At 37.2% G+C, this 12,522-nt stretch overlaps 1 protein-coding gene across 1 annotated transcript; it reads right to left on the bottom strand.

Moving 5' to 3' along the window:
* Positions 1–5,696: 5,696 nt before the first annotated feature.
* On the bottom strand, positions 5,697–6,890 carry LOC112735476 (sugar carrier protein C-like). The gene is made up of 2 exons (XM_025785011.2): positions 6,265–6,890; positions 5,697–6,158 (listed from the first exon to the last, which is right to left on the bottom strand). Exons 1-2 carry the CDS (start codon positions 6,835–6,837, stop codon positions 5,697–5,699), a joined length of 1,035 nt encoding a protein of 344 aa, XP_025640796.2. The 5' UTR covers positions 6,838–6,890.
* Between the last annotated feature and the right edge of the window lie 5,632 nt (positions 6,891–12,522).

Below are 12,522 nucleotides of genomic sequence, written 5' to 3' on the forward strand. Positions count from 1 at the left end.
GGCCAGCCCCTTAAAACATGATCAATAGTCTCCTAAGATGAACAATGGATTAAAACTGAGACCAAAGATGTCTACTACAATAGTAAGAGGTCCTATTTATAATAAACTAGCTACTAGGGTTTACATGAGTAAGTAATTGATGCATAAATCCACTTCTGGGGCCCACTTGGTGTGTGTTTGGGCTGAGCTTGAGTGCTGCACGTGTAGAGGTCCTTCTTGGAGTTGAACGCCAGCTTTTGTGCCAGTTTGGGCGTTCAACTCTGGTTTTGGCTCCTTTTCTGGCGCTGGACGCCAGATTTGGGTAGAAAGCTGGCGTTGAACGCCAGTTTACGTCATCTATTCTTGGCCAAAGTATGAACTATTATACATTTCTGGAAAGCCCTGGATGTCTACTTTCCAACGCAATTGGGAGCGCGCCATTTCGAGTTTTGTAGCTCCAGAAAATCCACTTTGAGTGCAGGGAGGTCAGAATCCAACAACATCAGCAGTCCTTCTTCAACCTCTGAATCTGATTTCTGCTCAAGTCCCTCAATTTCAGCCAGAAAATACCTGAAATCACAGAAAAATACACAGACTCATAGTAAAGTCCAGAAATGTGAATTTAACATAAAAACTAATGAAAACATCCCTAAAAGTAACTAGATCCTACTAAAAATATACTAAAAACAATGTCAAAAAGCGTATAAATTATCCGCTCATCATGGAGCTCCCTTTTTGTTCTTTCCGTAAGGAAGTCGGCCAAGTAATGTGACTTGATCACTGCCCGAGCTTCGTGCTTCAAATTGAACTCGAATAGCTCCATATCTCACTGTAGCATCTGCCCTGCACTATCCATTTTTTTGAAGGATATGCTTCATGGACTGATTGATTCGGGTTTTGATCGTTTGAGCTTGAAAGTGGGACCACAATCTCTAGGATACCAGGACCAAAGCATATGCAACTTTCTCAATTTCTAATAGATGAGCTAAGCTCTTTGTAGTACCTTATTGGTGAAGTAGGCAAGCTTTTCCCCATCATCATCTTCTCTGAATAAGGCAGAGGCTACTGCTTTGTCAGCCATAGCTAAATATAGAACGAGTTATTCTCCCATTTCAGGTTGGGTAAGAATTGAAGGGTGAGACAAGAATTGTATGAATTCTTGAAAGACTTGTTCAAATTCCTCAGTCCATGTGAAGTCGAGCTTCCTTTTAAGCAGGTCGAGTTAGCTTCGATGCCCCCTTTTGGTGAGCATGAACCCCAAAAATTTCCTTGCTTCTACGGCGAAGGTGCACTTTGTTTGGAATATTTGTAGGTGTAGTTAAGATTCTACACACCAAATCAGACGGATAAGGTCGAGAGTAAGTTTTGAACTCTGGATACAAGTCGGGTATATTAAGTCGAGCATAACTGCCAAAGTAGATCTGGTCTCTTAATCTTTGTAGATTGTTGATTGGATTTTTAATAATTTTGGACTTGGCTCTCATAATAAGCCAGTGCATGAATTGTGCCCCTGCTCGAGGTCGAACTTTATGAAGTCAGGCTCAAGCAATTAGTCATGTCATTCTTGAATCTTACTATTTGTTGCTATGTGATTTTTACAAGTTATTTTGGACTCTCTTTCTGGGAGGTTAGGTAACTTGTTTTATACTTGTTGTGTCGATATAGTAAGGTCGGATACTTATCTCTTGGATTGAGGAGGCATTCTTACAAACCACCATCCTTTTTCAATTTGTTTTAAACAAATTATTGTGAGGTCGGGTTACATTATCTTCGTGTTGATGTTTGATTATGATCACGCTGTCCTCAAGTTATTTTTGCGATTCATTTTAGGTTTGCCCCTTGCCATCTTGTTTTAGTACAAGTGGCTTAATGAGGTCGGACCACGATTTACATTTATAACTTCTTACACCACTTTGGATTTCGTCACTTAAAGTCAGAAAAAGTGTGCATTAGGGAGTAAGGTGCGCTTTCTAGCTGTAGTATTTCTTTTGTTGTAGACATGGTACAATCTAGGTAGATCATTTTCGAGTAAGTCGGATATGTTGTAGTAGTTCTTTTCCAAGTCTTAAGTGACTTTGTTGGGATCTCTTCATTTTGGTGTTGGCTTTTCTTCGTCCGATTTTGGCTCGATGTCATTTTGGATCAGGACAAGGTCGCCAGTTGAAAAATTCTTCGTATGACCTCCTTATAGCCATTTATGCTTGGGATTTGGCTCTTGAAGTCATACCTCGAGAAAGCGGTCAGAATTTCTTTGTAAGCTCTAAGCTTATCCGACCTTGTTGTAAAGTCTGACCTTTAAAAGAGGTTAGATTTTTCATTGTGAGCTTTTAAAGAGATTGGATTTTTATTTGTAGACTTGAATCCTCAGAAGAGGTCAGATTTTCTTCATAAGCTTGGATTCCTAGAAGAGGTCGGATTTTTCTTTCACGTAAGCTTCGAGGTTTTCGACCTCTTTGTAGAGTTGATCATGAAAGAGGTCAGATTTTTTTTCATAAAAGCCAAAAAGAGGTCATATTTTTCTTTATCAGCCTGGAGGTTTTTGATCTCAGTGTAGAGTTTGACCTTTAAAAGAGGTCGGGCTTTTCTGTATGAGCTCTAAAAGAGGTCAAAATTTCCTTTGTAAGCTTGGAGATTTTTGACCTCATTGTAGAGTTTAACCTTTGAAAGAGGTCGACCTTTTCTCTGTGAGCTCGAAAAGATGTCGGATTTTGTACAGTATTTTTTGATCTGGAGACTTCTTTGCAATTGCTCAGATGGTTATGTTGATCAGTAGATCTACCACAGGAATCTACGTTGGGATGTTGGAAATTTCTTGGGACCTTTGCGCGTATGACCTCTTTAAAGAAAAGATCGTCCCCTTCAATGAAGACTAAGTCTTTGTCATCCTAACTTTCTTTTTCCCTTGGCTCGGATTACAGTTTTCTTGGTTTATCTTCAATCTCTCTTCTATTGAGAAGCTCTTTTTGGAGTTGGCTCTCTGATTCGCTTCGTCGTTGTAACTTGTTTTCCAAGAGGCCTCCATTTTTTTTTTCTGAAGTTGGACGCAATTTATCCTTCTAGATGTTGATCATCCACCATTATCAAGGGTTGAGCTCCAGGTTCCCGGTAATGGCGCCAATGTTCCGGGGCTTACCTAAAACCGAATGATTGGGCTCGAATGGAAGGCCCAAACGTTGAAGGAAGGTGGCCTCCGAGTTATCCTACGTCAGCGAGCCGCCGTCTGAGTTGTGTGTTTGGAAAGGTGGGAGGTGGTACCTGCAAGACACTCCAATGCCTAAGTCAGCAAAGGGTTAAGCAGGTGTAAGTGTATTGGAACCTAGATGTACCAGAGTGTGTCAGGGTATTTATAGGAGACGAGCCAATAACCACGCTGAAGTAGTTCCACTTCTGATGGTGGATAACCGTCTCTTTATCTTAGGGTTTCTGGGATCTCCCTTCTGGAAGTGGGAGAGAGATTAATGGAGGTAGTTATTCACTTAGATAAGTGTTAAGTGCCTGCTTACGTCGAACCCGACCTCTTGAAGAAGGTCGGATAAGTGGTGAAGGCCAATTTGATGGATTGAGCCTTTTAACTTAATTTGGGCCTGGTTTATGATTTGGGTCAGGATATGATTTAACTTAATGGATGTGAATCTGCGATTCCCTTCCATGTAGTTTTTTATTTTGCTATTTATTTTATGTAAAAACTCTTTTAGTCTCTAGCGGTCTATTTACAATTTAATATAAGTATAAATTGCGATAATTTGTAATAGTTTATGTATAAATTTTAAAATTTCTATACTCTATAATAATTTATATAATTAAAACAAGTTTTGATACATGTTTTAAATGTTCGTAATATGAAGAGTTCAAGTGTTATTTAAAAGATATTAGTTTATATTTTTAGAATGTTTTAATTTAATTTGATGTATTTTGATTTTGTATATTTAATTATTAGATTGGGGTTTATGTTTGTGAGTTTAGAGCTTTTCTATATTTTAACCTAATAAGAGGTTATAAATATCTCATAAACGAGGGTAGTCGTAGTATAGAATGATTTAGAGGTTTAAAATTTTCTTTTGGTTTCGTAATAAAACCATGGTGTGGACAATTGAAGTTGAGAAGTCTTTATTGTTGCATAGAAGATTGAGAAGTCATTCGATTCAATTTCCAAACTAAGGCGTTGACAAGTTAGGCTCAAGAGTCCCTTTCTTGTTGCGTCAAGAAATTGGGTAGAGAGTAGAATAATTTTCTTTGTATTCAATTTCAACATATCCTTTTTGTTTCTATTTTAATTTCAATTTATCTTTTTTTATTCCGTTTGAATCTTTATCTTTTTGTTTATCTTTTATTTCTTTATCAGTTCAAAAAATATAATCATTATCCGAATGTTGTAATTGAGTAATTTAAATTCTACTTTATTTATTTATGCATTTTGCCTTAGAAAAAGATAAATAACTGCATATTATCAGTTAAATATTATTAGGAATATTCCATGATTGTAAAAAAAAAAAAAACAACCAGACTCTAAGTAAAGTTTGGTTTGAGAAGGAAAAAAAAAATAATTTATTTATAAGAGATAATCATATTTTTATTTTGACAACGTCACTTTTTTTTAACAAATTTATATAAAATATAATAAAAAAGTTATCTAAAAAATAATATTATCAATGCGAATTCAATTGATCATTGATTTTTTTATATAATTTTATATGAGTAATAAATAAATAGTGAATATATACTAATTGTAATAATTAATTGAAAATAGTAGATGATAGTTATACTATTTAATTGATTAATTAAAAATAATAGATAATGGACATACTATTTAGCCAATGAGTTATAGTTCGAATGGCATAATCTCCACATACTTAATTAACAGGTTCGAGTCTCCTATCTTTGGTAAAAAAAAAAAGACATACTATTTAATTAATTATTATTTTTATTTTTTTGTATAAGATCTTAAAGAATATTTATGGTAGGGGTGCACAGACCCGGTCCGGCCTGAAGGCCCGGCCCGGTCCCGAACACTTTAGGGGCTAATTTGGTGTGATTTCATCGGGTTTAGGGCCGGGTAAGGGTCTCAAAAATAGATCCGGTCATTATTTCGGGTCGGGTCCGGGCCATAGCTCGGGTCACCCGAAGTCGGCCCGGTGGCCCGGTCATCATACACAATTAATATTTTGTGTTATTAGTGATGGATCATGACTATTCTTGTGTGGAATTTAAGTATTGTAAACCTTAATATTTTTTGTTATTAGTCATTATAAGACTAAAAGTTAATGTTTTATGTTTAGAATTCATAAGACTTTAGACTAATGCATAATATTGTGTTATTTGTATTGATTTAAAAATTTGGTATTATTAGACAATATTAGTATTGATTGTGGTTTTGCTTTAGTATTGATTGTGGTTATGCTTTAATTTTAAAGAAGGGTTGGTTCTTGTTATATTTTTCTAAGTGAATTTTACCATGTTAAATAATGGTTGGAGTCTTAGAAATTTGGATATTTTTACATGCTAGCTTACAAGAAGGTATCAACGTAATTTAATGTTAACGGCCCGGTTTTCACCCGGTTTTCACCCGGTATAATTGTGGCCCGAAAGTGTATTGGTTTCATCGAGTCTAGGGTCGGGTTCGGGTCTAATAAATAGACCCGGTGTATATTTCGGGTTGGGTCTGGGTCACATCAAACTCGGCTTCACCCGGCCCATGTGCACCCCTAATTTATGGAATCCTAAACTTGAGAATATGGAGCAGCAATTTTTTTCTTTTGAGCAGAGGACTTGACGAATTCGTTATAATATGGATGATTCTCCCACACAAGAGAAATTTCTTCAATGGGAACACTCTTTGTTTCTGGCAAGAACTTGTAGATAAAGATACTCATAACAATCACAAAGAATGCAAAGAAGATGAAGAGCCCGAACTTCATATGGCACAACATCGCAGTGAAAACTTGGGCAATGGCAAAGGTGAAGATCATATTAACTGAAACGTTGACGCTCTGAGCCGCCGATCGAACTTCAAGCGGGAATATTTCACTGGGTACCAACCATCCTAGTGGACCCCACGACCATGCAAATCCCGCCATGTAAATACATATGAATACCACAACAGTTAAGGCAAACCACTTGGGAAGAACTCCAGGGTTTCCATCTGTTCCAAATTTGCTACCTATTGCAGCTGCGATCACAAGCTATACATACACACATACACAACAAATTAAACTTATATATATACCAACAATAATATTAATAATGAAAATTTTATTTTAGTTGATGAATCACATGTAACTAATATACCTGACAGATAAACATTTGAGCACCACCTTCGAGAAAAAGCTTTCGTCTGCCAACCTTGTCAACGGTAAAGATGGAAACAAGGGTGGCAAGGGCGTTACAATCTCCGGTAATCATGGCAGACATAAGGGAAGCAGTTCCACCAAAGCCAATAGTTTTGAACAAAACAGGAGCATAGAATGTGATGACATTCATGCCAGTGAGTTGTTGGAAGAAGGGAATGGCTATGGCCATGGTGAGGTGAGGCCTGTACTCACTTTTGAGCAAAGAAGACCAAGGATGCTTGACCTGTTTGGAGGCTTCACTGGCAGCAACAAGATCCTTAAACTCCTCGTCAACATCATTGGTTCCACGAATCTTGATTAGTTCCTCCTTGGCCTTCTCAGCTTGTCCACGCTCGATCAACGAGTTTGGTGAGTCAGGAAGAAACATTGCACCGATGATGATCATTATTGCAGGGACCCTTGCCAAACCTAAGCTATAGTGCCACCCTTCGCCGTTCTCCATCTTGGCAAAAAGGTAGTTCAGAATATTGGCAACAAAAATGCCAATGGTGATTGCCAATTGAAACAACATGTTAAGTGCTCCTCTGTATTTGTATGGAGCAACCTCGGACACGTAGATCGGCACAGACTATCAACGAATAAAAACATGTAATGATTATTATGAATTAGGAAGAAACATCACACAGATAATTATTATTAGTAGTAGTACCTGATTGGCACTTCCGATTCCAAAACCTAGCAACATGCAGCCAAACAATAAGCATCAAAACTTGCTGGGCGAAGCCGTTCAAAGCTGCACCGGCGAGAAAGAGAACACTGGCGGAGATCATGGTGAGGTGCCTACCGAAGGCTCGAGTTACCTTGGATGCAAAGATTGAGTCCACAAGAGCAGCCAAATAGAGAGAGGAAGTGAAGAGTGTGAGCACTTGGCTATCAAATTTACAATATTGGTTATCAGTGGGCTTAATGTTGTGCTCCTTTGCGTACACATCAGGGAAGAATTTCTTCAGAAAAGGATCCATGGAGGTGACTCCACCTGAAATGCCTAAGTCATATCAAAACCTCCTTTCCAGCTTGATTTAATAGTTTCTCTTTCCATCCTTGCATTTTGTCTAGAATCTTCTCTTGTATCCACTCTAGCGCCTTGTTCTTGGATCTTCCTCATCTCGCTGGTAACCCTAGGTATCTTCCAGAATCTTCCCACGACGCCATTCCGGTGATCTCTTCAATGTTTACCCTCCTCTGGATAGATACCTGAGTTCCAAAAATCAGTCCGAATTTCTCAGTATTAATTATTTGTCCTGATGCCTCCGTATATTTTTTTATGATCTGAATTAGTTGATAAATCTCGTCTTTTTGCGTACCTGCAAAAATAATACAATCATCAGCGAATAATAGATGAGTTATGACCGGTGCAGTTGGAGCTAACCTTATTCCTGAAATAAGATTATCCCTCAACGCCTTTTCCATGAGAACAGTAAAACTTTCTGCTGCCAAGATAAAGAGATAGGGCGATAGAGGATCTCCTTGTCTGAGACCTCTTTGAGGGTAGATCTTGGTTGACAATTTTCCATTAATTATAAATCTATAAGTAGAATTTTTCACGCAGCTTATCATCAACTTCACCCATTCTTTACTAAAATCGAACTTTTCCATGATCCTTTGCAGAAAATTCCGTTCCAATTTATCGTATGCCCTATTCATATCCAATTTGATGGCTATGTCATTACTTCCATGATTTCCTTTTCTATTTAATTTGTGAAACACTTCCTGTACTACTACTATATTATCCTGTATGAGTCTTCCTTTTATAAAAGCGCTCTGAACTGGAGATATGATGACATCTAGCACTTTCCTTAACCTTCCAACCAAGACCCTTGTTACAATCTTATATATGAAATTACAACAGTTGATGGGTCTGAGGTGATTCAGGCTTTCCGGTTGACTCACTTTGGGAATCAAAACAACAATTGTTTCTCCTAAGTCCTCTAGTAAGCTACCGTCTTCAAAAATCTGTCTCACCACACCACACACTTCTTTAATCAGAATATCCCAATGCTGTTAGAAGAATAGTCTGTTTAAACCATCTGGCCTCGAAGCTTTTAAGCTTCCCATACTAAAGACTGCGTCCTTAATTTCCTCGTCTTTGATCTTTGCCATTAGCTCATCATTCATCTCTCTAGTGACCCTCGTTGGTATATCTCTTATGCACTATTCCAGGTTCCTATCCCCTTCAGAAGTAAACAGCTTAGTAAAATGTGTTTCTACTAACCTCATTATGTCTACTTCTCCTTGTATCCAATGTCCTGCCTCATCTTTCAATTTGTCAATTCTATTCCTTGTTATTCTCTGTATGGTTGTTGCATGAAAGAAGGCTGTGTTTTTGTCGCCCCATTTTAACCATTTCAACCTTGATCTTTGCCCTCAATATTTTTCTTCTTGTTTCCAAAGATTTGATATATGGTTCTTCAGTTCTCTCTCTTCTTTGATCTCTATCCGTCATATCGCCCTCTTGTATTTGATGTAACCCACTTTCCTTTTTTTCTATTTCTTTATTTACTCTTTTAAACTTTCTTCTGCTCCACTCCGTTAACTCCCTTTTGCATCTGCTTCTCTTTTTAGTAAATTGATTGCAACAGTTTCTTTTCCATCATCCTGCTGTCAACTCCTCCTAATTACCTCTTTGCACTCCTCATGCTCTGTCCAAAAGGCCTCAAACCTGAATTCTTTTTTTATCCGATCTCGTGGTTGTGTTTCCAAAATTAAGGCACAATGGTCCAAACTTATTGTCGGAGCAGCTTTTAGGATAACATTCTGGTATATATGCAGCCATTTCCAATTTACTAACACCCTATCTAGTCTTTCCCTAGTGATAAAGTTGTTTTTTGGATTGTTGTACCATGTGTACCTACTTCTTTTAAGGTCAATATCCATTAAACCATTATCATCTACAAACCTTCTAAATGTATCTAAATAAATTATTAGTTGTGGATGAATGCCTACCTTTTTGTCTTGACTTAGAATATTGTTAAAGTCCCCCAAATAAGCTTGAGGTTCTTCCCTGCTCCTATTACTTACCGTAAGCTCCTGCCATAGTTTCCTTCGCTTTTGGAAAACTGGGTTACCATACACAAAAACGCCCTGCCATTTCAGAACATTATTAATGTTAATACTAGCTTTAATATAGTTATCACACCACTCGTAAACATCGATATTAGTATTAGATGTTCATAACAAACATAGTCCACCGGACAAGCCCCGGAGTTCTAACTTCTTGGGTTCCCTGTCCTCTTGCTCCTCCTTCCATTCCCTGTATATTAGCAGTGGAACCTGTTTGTTTTCTCGTTTTCTTTTCAAGTTTAGCTTCAATTCCAACTTCTTAGCTAGTCGCGTTTCCCAATCTGTCTGTACTTCCGTTCCTTTATCTTCATCTTCATCGCTTGCTAACTCTACATAGTAGACTTTCTCACCTGGCTTGACATGCTGACCCACAAATTCATGTTCTCCATTCTGAGCTTCCTTGGATAGCTTTCTTAAAGCATTCTCCTCCGTTCCACCCTTCAGCAGTTCTTGATTTTCCTTTCCCTCTGTTCTGGCTTCACACGCTTGTTTGTCCCTCGTTCTTGCCAACATAAGTCTTTTTAATTCCTAGCCTATGGTTTCTTTTTCTTTTTTTTTCCGGGCCCAACTTCCAATCTTCCATTTTATAGCTGTTCACTTCTTCTTCTTCAGTTATATAATTATTCAGCCCATTTCCTTCAACATTCCATGCTTGCTGATGTAAAGCCTTTATGTTGGGCCCAATATCCCTTATTTGTCCGTTTTCACCTGATTTCTGCACCTCATACCTCCTTTCTCCCTTCTGGGCCTTTTTGTTATTGGCCCACTCGTTGTTCCTCTCTCTTATCTCCTTAATGAGATTGCTGAGTTTATAGGCTGCTCCTAGGTTACGCTGCGTATCCCTCTCTTCCTAAAAATCAGGGATTTTCAGTACTTCTTCTACCTGCTCTTCTGCATCTGCCATCTCTTCTTCTCTCCTCATTTGGTTTTCCCAGACACTTTTCTCCCAGATTTTCTGCTACAGTACTCGCTCATCCCTAATCCTACTCTCCTTAGAGCTTTGTTCTTCACCACTCTCTCTATCAGGGTTTAGTTGCTCACGTGCCTGCTCCTCCCATTCCTCTCTCCATCCTTGTTGTTTTGAGATGCCTCCTCCCATGGTTGGACCTGGTCGTCACTGGCTTACTCCCAGTCCCGGTGAGTATTTCTTCTTTGTTTGATCCTAGCATGCCATGACTGTTGAATTTTTGCATGTTTTCTTCTCATGCCCTAATATACCACAATTGAAACAATAGCTGTCCAGCAGCCTCTCATACTTGAAAAAGACCCACAATTGTGGCAACTTCTCTCTATCTAACCAGAATCTTGTAGGTAGAGCCTTGGTGATATTGATGCTAACCCTGATTCTTAGATATGGTCTCCTAAGGACTCCATCTACTTTTGGATCTTCAGCTTGGACAAGACTCCTAACATTTCGCCGATAAGAATATCTGTCTCTTTATCCATGAAGTCATGTGGAATGCCACGCACTTGAATCCAAAATTTCATGAAGTCATGGTCAACTTCAAAAACTGATTCGCCCCCCTCCATAATATGAGATTGACCATGTTTCTTTTGACATTCCATGGTCCATTCCGAATAATCTGCAGCCCTTTTTTCCTGTCTTTGAAGCTGAATAACATCTTCTTCCATCCAATGTCTGTAATTGCAACACCTTGAGGGTTTTTCCACATTCCCAGCAAAGCATTCTTACATGTTTTGAAATTTATCTCCTTGTCACTTATTAACTTACCTACCACATTTAAGCATTCTTTCTTATATCCCAGTTCTCCAGGCTTGTTGAGTTTGATGACTTTTTCTTCGATATTGTTCATGTTGTAAGTTGCTAAAGAAGAGTTGTGTATTTCAGGTTTCCCAGTGGTTTTGAAGGTTCAAGTTGAGCGAGGATTATGTGAGAATATAGATTTGGCAATTGAAACAAGGTTGAAAATAACTCCCTTTTTGGAGAAAAATCCGAAGTTCTTAGAAGACTCTCCCATTGAGAGAAAAAGAGCTCCCTAGAGGAGAAAATAATTTTTTTTTTAATAAATGAATAAAGGTTAAATATTCAGATTTTATAAAATTATTTTTAGTTCAATTTTTTTCCATATATAATGATTTTTGTTTTGTACATATATAGATTTTTTTTCCTTTGAAATTTGGATTGCACTAAAAAAAACGGTGGAAGCAATCACTGGGCGGGACCCAACTCAACAACCCACGATGGGCTTGAGTATTTGTTAAGAACTATTCTATTGTTTTTTACAGAGATCATCAAGAACTACTTAAAAGCCTAAAAAATCAATAAACAAACATATTCCTCCTAAAGAAATAGTTTCCTTCTTAATAGATATGAACGAATTAAACAAATATTTTATCCCGTTTAGTTACTCTTTTTTTTTTTGGACTTGTTATCCTGTTTAGTTTGAAATTTATTATTTCTTCTTCGTGGGCCTTTAACTCGGTTCATGTATATATAAAAAAAAGGCTCGGTTTATAACCACGTAGATGTAGACTGAAAAAAAGCATGTAGCTGAATTCAAAATTTTGGCTTAAGTAAATAGTGAAGCCTGCAAGGCCAAAGAAATAGTAGAGTTTGTGGACGAGTTTGAATTTGAGACGTTTTGTATTAGGGCAAGTGGGCAACTGCTAATAACTCTGTCTCCTTTTTTATCAAAAAAAAAAAAAAAACCTCTATCTCCTCCTAGCTTTAGACAAAATCATAAAAAACTGTACACCAGGAAAAAAATCATAAAAGATAATTACTATAAATATTTGAGATTCATAATATAACATGGAACGATATATTATATACGCGATCTTTGTATACTTATTTTATATGTTTTACCTTTTATATTAAAAATTATAAATTGGGTAAAGTATATTTTTTGTTCTTGAAGTTTGGCAAAAGTTTCAAAAATACTTCTAAGTTTTATTTTATTTCAATTTTGTCCCAAAAGTTTTCGATTTGCATCAAATATATTCTCGACGGCTAAATTTTCAAAAAATTTAAGACCAATCTAATAATAATGTATGAAAATTATGCTTGATTTATTTGTGTTGAGGGTTGTTCTTATGAAATTGTTGTTGAATTTGTCTTAATTTTTTTTGAAAAATTAGCCGTTAGGGATATATTTGATGCAAATCGAAAAATTTT

This window comes from Arachis hypogaea, chromosome 13 (genome assembly GCF_003086295.3).
Source record: "Arachis hypogaea cultivar Tifrunner chromosome 13, arahy.Tifrunner.gnm2.J5K5, whole genome shotgun sequence".
NCBI classification, from domain to species: Eukaryota; Viridiplantae; Streptophyta; class Magnoliopsida; order Fabales; family Fabaceae; genus Arachis; species Arachis hypogaea.